This window comes from Vitis riparia, chromosome 14 (assembly GCF_004353265.1).
Source record: "Vitis riparia cultivar Riparia Gloire de Montpellier isolate 1030 chromosome 14, EGFV_Vit.rip_1.0, whole genome shotgun sequence".
Taxonomy (NCBI): Eukaryota; Viridiplantae; Streptophyta; class Magnoliopsida; order Vitales; family Vitaceae; genus Vitis; species Vitis riparia.
Window position 1 is genome coordinate 766,621 of NC_048444.1, and position 8,384 is coordinate 775,004.

At 30.4% G+C, this 8,384-nt stretch overlaps 1 protein-coding gene across 1 annotated transcript; it reads left to right on the forward strand.

The window, feature by feature from the left end:
* Positions 1-6,076: 6,076 nt before the first annotated feature.
* LOC117929721 (myb-related protein 306-like) lies at positions 6,077-7,824 on the forward strand. The gene is made up of 3 exons (XM_034850107.1): positions 6,077-6,403; positions 6,551-6,680; positions 6,769-7,824. The coding sequence occupies exons 1-3, from the start codon at positions 6,271-6,273 to the stop codon at positions 7,487-7,489; spliced, it is 984 nt and encodes a 327-aa protein (XP_034705998.1). The 5' UTR covers positions 6,077-6,270; the 3' UTR covers positions 7,490-7,824.
* Positions 7,825-8,384: the final 560 nt, after the last annotated feature.

An 8,384-nucleotide genomic window follows, 5' to 3' on the forward strand; every position in this document is an offset into this window, starting at 1 on the left:
AGAGGTGAATGGGAGATCCTCAGGCACATGGTGCAGTCCAAATCATCTAGAAAGCGTATGGACCAAAATCAATGTCCTCTCTTCGTCTACAGTTTAAAAAAAGAAAAGAAAAGAAAGAAAGAAAGAAAGAAAGGGAATTAAGCAAACTTTGATGGGAAATGAATTGAATGGTGGCGTGGGGGGTGACGCTTGAGGTCAAAGATTTGTGTTCTTTAGGCCGAGGAGGTGGGTTTCAGGTCTGATTCGTCTGAAATTCCAGGCGAAATCATAAATAACAAGTATGGAAAATTTAGCATAGAATCCAAGGTCAAAAGGCTGCTGTTGTACCGAGCGTCCCTGGTCCGAGGTGATGAATGGTGATGAGCACCATGATGCAATTATGGTTCACAATGTCATCGATTTCATGGCCATCCCCTTAGTAGTCGCCTCGTGTTTTGGGTACCATACCCATTGACCTCGTCAATTTTGATATCATATAGGGATGGGTACCCTTCAATGTAGTACTTAATCAAATCGAATCAGTCTCCAAGCATGGATGTTTTTTTTTTCTAGAAGATGAATAGATACTCATTCTTTTCATAATATAATTTGTGTAGTTTTGAACTTTTTTTTTTCTTGGTAATTTTCTTATGCTCTAGAGTTTATTATCATTGCCTCTATCCATTTTCAATACTTTCAAATTTAGTAATCTTTCTAAATGATACAGAATTACTCAAATATTATGTTTTCAATCATTATAACAAGATTAATTTCATCAAAAGCTTTGAAAATCAAAATTTAAAAACAATTTAGAAGATAAGAGTTGAACGAAACTCTTCAAAAGATATTCAAATCTTTAAAAGAAACTTCGATGAATCTTTAATTTTTTTATATTTTTTTGACTTATCAAAATCTTCAAAACCTCATATTTCAAACTTTAAATCGAAATTAACATAATATATCTTAAATTTAATAATCAAGTTATTTAAGTCATCAATCGACGTTGTATATGTTAAGACCACAATTAAGTCAAATTAAGTTTATGTCAAGTCAAAGCCCAAGTTATGCCAAAATCCAAATCAAGTCAAAAGTCTAATCATACCAATATATAAGTTAAGTCAAGGTTTAAATCATACTAAGCCCTAGTCAAAGCCTAAAAAGAGGAACGTTAATAAAAAAATCAAAAATAGAAGTTGTTAAAGACTATAAGTAAGAGGAGGATGATGAACTCGGGAAAGTAAATAACATACCATGGGTATTAGCTGGATTGGCTCTAAAACACTCTTATTGGATTGGGTAAGAAATAAGATGATTTTGTGGTTAGACAAATCACTTGTAATTCAGCAAAATTAGAGGGTGCAAATTTCTTTAAGCTCTCAATTAATAATTAGAAAGGAAAGAATTAAAAGACAAATCTTTTAATCAATAAAAATCCAAACATAATTTTCTTCAAAGAGAAAACTTTATTATAAAAATATTTTATCTAAGGATATGGATTTTTGTTTGACTTAGTTCAAAAGAACACACTCCTATCTCAAACTAAATCAAATTTAAATGGTTAAAAAAATCCCAATTAAATCAAATCAAACAATTAGATTCACCTTGGTCGGTTTAGATTAAGGGTTCATCAATCATATGACATAATATTCTTGTTCAAGTGTTATTTAAAGAGAGTAAAAATGTTTATTTATAAATTCAATTTTTAGAACTTTTTTCACTGTCTTGCTTTTTCCGAGGTAGTGGGCTTGGGGAATTAGTACTTTAATCACAAGACTAAGTAGGAAGATTTTGGGGTATATTTTTTAGCCAATTGATTAAATGATGAAGGGTAGTGGCAATGATTAATGTGAGTAAATTAGGGGGCATGGGCCATATTTTAAAAAACTCAAGAAATGGTCACCCATTTATTTAAAGGCACTGTCAGAAAAGATTAATATAGCATATCCCAATTGGCACTTTGGTGCAAGTAGCTTGGAGGGTATGAGATGTATGGTGAACAAATTTTGATATAAATTAAGCAATTTAAAGAGGTGGAATATGAAAAAATATAAAAATAAAAATAAAAAAATTAACCGGAGAAAATTTGAGGAGAATGAAGAAAATTACATTATTTATTTATTTACATTTTTGCCTAATTTAATACTTTTATTAAGTTTTAATAAATTAATAAGAGAGTCAATCAAATTAAATTCACAAAGTTATATTAAAAATTATTGGGAAGTTTGATCTTGTCTCAATTTAACCCCTAATTTATTTTAAAGAATGTCAATATGAAATTATATTAATTAAATTTCTAATAAATCATTATAATTTTTTTATTTTTTTTATCATGGATAAGAAAATCCTTGTAACAAGAACTTGAACAAATTAAATATATTTATACATATGATGCAAAAACTAATGCCAATATCCATATGTTTTCACATAAATTTTGTTATGAATTTGTGATGAAATAATTTGAATAGAATGTTTAATTAAAAATTCGAATATAGTTAAAAATTAAAATTATTTCAAAAACATGTTTAGAAAACGAGATTAAGATGCACAATGGTCATTTTTACAATTTTAAAAGAATAAAAATCAACTAATTTAGTACTTATTTGGATATAATTTCTATTTTTTTTAAATAATAACTCCTATATGAAACATAATAATGCTTATGTAAAAAAATCAACTTATTTTATATCTTTAAAAATTATTTTTAAAATTTAAAAAAAAAATTAATATCTCAATTTTTAAATAATTTTTAAAAACTATTATATTTTTAAATTACATTTTTAAAAAATTTAATATTTTATATAGGATTATTATATTTCTACTCTCTGATCGGTCGTTTTCATCTTTTCCTCACGGTACTATTTCACTATCAATGACTTAAGAGTATTTAGTGTCCTTACTTCTTTTAATATCTCAATTTTTAAAAACTATTATATTTTTAAATTATATGTCAAAAAGTTTTAATATTTTATTATATTTTTGCTCCCCCGTTGAGTTCTTTTCACTCTTTCCTTACCGTACTATTTCAATATTAGTCGGATAGTAGTATTTAATCTTGTAAAGTGGTCCTTGCTTTTTTTAATATCTCAAATTTTATATAATTTTTAAAAACTATTATATTTTTAAATTATATGTCAAAAGGTTTTAATATTTTACATATATCATTATATTTTTGCTCTTCGATTGGTTCTTTTCACTCTTTCCTCACCGTACCATTTCACTATTAGTCAGATAGCAGTATTTAATTTTGTAAAGTGGTCCTTGCTTTTTTTAATATCTCAAATTTTATATAATTTTTAAAAACTATTATATTTTTAAATTATATTTCAAAACAATTTAATATTTTATATAAGGATTATTATATTTTTACTCCCCAATAGCTTATTTTCACCATTTTTCTCATAGTACTATTTCACTATATATCATTCAAGAGTATTTAATCTTGTAAAGTGGTCCTTACTTAACGGTATTTAATTTTGTAAAGTGGTCCTTGCTTTTTTTAATATCTCAAATTTTATATAATTTTTAAAAATTATGATATTTTTAAATTATATTTCAAAACAATTTAATATTTTATATAAGGATTATTATATTTTTACTCTCCGATAGCTTATTTTCACCATTTTTCTAACAGTACCATTTCACTATATATCATTCAAGAGTATTTAATCTTGTAAAGTGGTCCTTACTTTTTTTAATATCTCAAATTTTAAATAATTTAATTTTTTTTTAAATTACATTTCAAAGAATTTTAATATTTTATATGGAGGTTATTATCTTTTCTGATTTTTTTTTCTTCAAAAAAATCCCAACCATACCTTCACAAATTGTTAATTTAATCCAACTATTTTCTTCTAAGACAGAGGAGTACCTTGCCTTAGTTATGCGGTAGTCTATTTGAGGACTATTTCTTTGTCACCTCAGAAATATCTGGAAGGAATGGTCTTATCATATGCAATAATTCTTTCTTTTTAAAAAAAAAAAAAAATTAATTTGATTTATTTACTATTCCAAGAATTGGACAGATGGAAATACATTTGAGAATTGAAAGAATCTCTTTATTTTTCTTTGGATATTAAAATCCTCATAGAGGGGACCATATTTATTAATAATAAATAGCTGGTTACATTAATTAGAAGCATTTGTGGCCAATGCTTTTAAGCCATCACTTTCCACTTACAAATTGATGGGTCCAAGTCAATTCATTCAATTACTACTATTCTTAATTTTTATTAAATTCTTTAAATCCTTCAAAAAAAAAAAAAAACGTACAAATAAAACAAGATAGTGTCTCTAAATGTTATTTTTTATTTTTAAAAATTAGGTGAAATATTTTAGCTATTTTTCAAAATTTTAATACAAGTTTAGAACTTATAGAAAATTTTAATATAATTAAAATTAATATATATATATATATATATATATATATATTTTTTATAAAATTTTATTTTATTTTATGTAGAATGGTGTTTAATATTTAATATAAAAAATATAATATTAATACTACATGATCATTTCAACTATTATTTGAGATAAAAATATAAAAATTTGTCAAATAAAATTGTAAAAATGTGTTTATTTAATTAATAAAATTATAAATTTGACTTCCAAAATGAGGAATTAATATATTTGAAAAAACAAAAAGCATATAAGAAAATGAAATGATGTGAGTGACTTTCGTTTACGACATTTTATTCCTTAATTCTAAGATTTGAATTGTATTCTTTCTTGTCCAAAAGTCAAGTCTTGTTATTTTTTTTATATGTAAGTTTTACAATATGATAAATTAAGTAGAAATCTTCTATATATCATAAATTATATATATTTGTCTTTTAACTATTTGTATAAAAAATTTAAATATTAAATTCTAGCAATAATAAATAAATAACTAAAAATAAATTTTTTAATTTCAAAATGATCTACATGACAGACGTCTTGAACTTACTTGACTCGAGTCATGAGCTCCTCTTTGTGATTCAATTTATATAATAATTTTCTTATTTTACTTCTATAAAGTTTTAAATTAATAACTAAAAAAATAAAAAAATTAAAATCGCACACTTTTGTATTATTATTATAAAATTAAAAGCATAGTTAAAAATTATATTTCTATTAAAAAAAAACTAGACGTTTTGGACGGTCCAATAAGACTTGATTCAGCAGCCTTTGCCAGGCCAGTCTAGTCTCGTGGCACTTGTCTAATTCTATTCTCTCTTGTGCTTTGAACACTTCATGCATGCACCGCTTTCAAATTTATTACATGTTCTGTTCACAACCCTACAAATAATGCAATTAATCCACCACTATGACCATAAAAATCTATAAAATATATACATGTTAACTAATTCTTTTTTAATTTTTGCTAACCAAAAGATATATATGAAAACTAACCAAATTGGGGAGCTATAGCGCAAAATTTTCAAGTTGTTTGGAAGGACAGAAAATCTCAGAGTTAATGTTATAGCTATATATATGCATTCCCTTTTGGTAAGGACCACAAGCAACGGTGGATATTTATATATTTTTTTTCAAAGAGTTGAAGTTGCTTGATTTTTAGTTGGGATGATACTGATTTTGGATGAAGAAGTAATCAAACATTAAGTCAAGAATTGGCCACCGCTGGCTGGCCAAGGAAGAAGGGGTCATACAAGTGGGCCTATGTGCCTGCTGCTGACTGATTCAACTGCCAATAATCTATTAATTATCCAAGCATTTTCAAAGATAGGGTTAGTGCTTATTGATACGGGTTTTCAATGTTGAACCCAGAACCAGGAGAAAGCTGTACACTGTCTGTAGTGGGTGTTTACAGATTGAAAAGTCCCATGGGAAACTTAACAGCAAGCAATAAATTCTTGGAAAGCAACTGCATTGAGAGTTGGGAGGGAGTTACCAAAGGCTTAGTTTTGATGGGTTTTTTGTTTTTACTGGGTTTGATGGCATGTGGGGATTAGAGGTATCAACCAGATTAGGGTTTTCCCAGTGGACGCTCATTGAATGCCCACGCGGTTTTGCGAGGCAGAAGAGGTAGTGTCACAGCTGACTTTAGCTTGGCCACGAGTAAATGCTCTTGCTGTCATCTTTTTGACTCTTGGGTTGCCCTTTGCTACTTTTAGGTCAGCGTCCTCATCTTCTCAGGTATCTTTTCTATATATGCAGATCAGGCAACGTTGGGCTTAGAAGCTTTGTCTTGGCTTTTAGAAGAAGAAAAGGAGGAGGGTAAAGGAGAGAGGGAGAAGCCCATTTTGTGTAGAGCCCTCAAAGAAATTAAGAAGACTGGTAGGAGAAGCAGGTGACATGGGAAGACCACCTTGCTGTGATAAAATCGGTGTGAAGAAAGGACCATGGACACCTGAAGAAGATATCATACTAGTCTCTTATATCCAGGAACATGGTCCGGGGAATTGGAGGGCTGTTCCTACTAATACAGGTTAAAACTTTTTCCTGTAGTTGCCTTTTTCTGTTAGGCTGTCACAATTCAATTTCTTTTTGTTATCTCCTTCTGAGGAAAAAAAGGGGTAAGGAGGAGGTGTTGATCCTGTCTTACTCATATGTTGTGTTCTATTGGGGTTTTCAGGATTGCTTAGATGCAGTAAGAGTTGCAGGCTTAGATGGACTAACTACCTCCGGCCTGGAATCAAAAGAGGTAACTTTACCGACCATGAGGAGAGGATGATCATTCACCTTCAAGCTCTTTTGGGCAACAGGTAAAAATAGGAGATTCTTTCTCAAAATTGTTCTGTTTATTTTGGTGGGTTTGGTGTGGTTTGTAATGGGAGTGTGGATGTGGCGCAGATGGGCTGCCATAGCTTCTTATCTTCCTCAGAGAACAGACAATGACATCAAGAACTATTGGAATACCCATTTGAAGAAAAAGCTGAAAAAGCTTCAAACAGGCTCATCCTCAGATGGTCACTCTAGAGATGTGTCCCTAGCATCACAGTCAATCTCAAGAGGCCAGTGGGAGAGAAGGCTTCAAACTGATATCCACATGGCTAAGCAAGCTCTTCATGAGGCCTTGTCTCTGGAGAAGCCACACAGTTCCTCTGATCAATTGAACCCCACTAATGGCTATCAGACTTGCACAAGACCTGGTCAAGCATCTTCCTATGCATCCAGTACTGAGAACATTGCTCGGTTGCTAGAAGGGTGGATGAGAAATTCGCCCAAGCAAGCTAGAGCAAGCTCAGCTACCACTCAAAATTCATTCATCAACACTGCTGGGACCGATTCCACCTCTAGTGAAGGGACCCCAAGTGCAGCAAACAACGAAGACATTGAATTAACTGAAGCATATGAAATGCTCTTTGGATTCGACTCCTTGGACTCTTCCAATTCTGAAATTTCCCAATCTAAATCCCCTGAGGCAAGCTTTTTCCAGGAAGAAAGCAAGCCGGATCTCAGCGACCAAGTGCCATTGTCATTCCTTGAGAAGTGGCTATTTGAAGAAGGCGGTGCTCAAGGAAAAGAAGACCTTACTGATATCTCATTAGATGAAAGTCCTGATTTTTTTTGAAGGGGGTTCTTCTTTTGGGGTTCTTGATCACCAGAATCCTTATGTCTCTTCTATGTTCTAGGCCTATAACTCACTCTGGCCTGCACGGGAAGAGATCAGTACTATCAGTACTAGTCCTTTAGTGCTAGAACAGAAGTGTATATCTCACATTTTTGTGTTATATGAATTGACTAAGAATAAATTCATTTTGCTTTGATTTGCTGGTTAGATCAAATGATCAATATCTGTAAGTTCTGTTTTCTTGAGTATGATTTCATGCTCCGAACTCGAGCTTTTCAAATTTTATATGTAAGACCATGTGATTTCTATTGGTTGCCATTGCTTATTTCTATGTAGCCACCTGAATACTGTTTGAAACCCAGCTCTATCCATGAAGTTACCTCTCTGCAACATTTCGTTTTGTGTGAAAATGGATGAGAAGCTCAGTAAGCGAACACAAGTTGCTTTAACTCATCAGCAGTGATGATAGATCACAACACATGTAGTTTAGCTTACAGTTTAGAAGTTAACTGAATGTTTAAAAGTATATTTACACCGTACTAATATGGCCAACTAGGACTTTGTAAAGAAATTTAAATATCAAAAACAGCTAAGCATGGAGATGGATTTTAACAAATTTTATGATAAAAGTTCAGGCAGATTCAAAAAAAAGGAGGTCAATGGTGGAGCGGTGCAAACTGAAGCAATTCATTTCTTTATAAATTAGTGAGAATAAAACTTGGGATATGTTTTTACTAAGGTCACAAGATGCTCTTGATTTTTTTTGTTTTATTTTTTAAAAATTTTACTTTATTTTTTATTTTTTGTTTTTTGTTTTTTAGGTTCTTGTAGTACCGCACAGACACTCCTATCTCTCTCGTGAAATTGTTTGGATTGAAGGAAAACCCATGGGCAG

What these genes read in the sequence shown, in the direction of transcription:
- LOC117929721 (XM_034850107.1), top strand. Translation starts at nt 6,271, where the DNA reads ATGGGAAGACCACCTTGCTGTGATAAAATCGGTGTGAAGAAAGGACCA. An exon ending in GGCTGTTCCTACTAATACAG is followed by an intron (nt 6,404 to 6,550) that starts GTTAAAACTTTT and finishes TGGGGTTTTCAG; the next exon opens with GATTGCTTAGATGCAGTAAG. An exon ending in CAAGCTCTTTTGGGCAACAG is followed by an intron (nt 6,681 to 6,768) that starts GTAAAAATAGGA and finishes GATGTGGCGCAG; the next exon opens with ATGGGCTGCCATAGCTTCTT.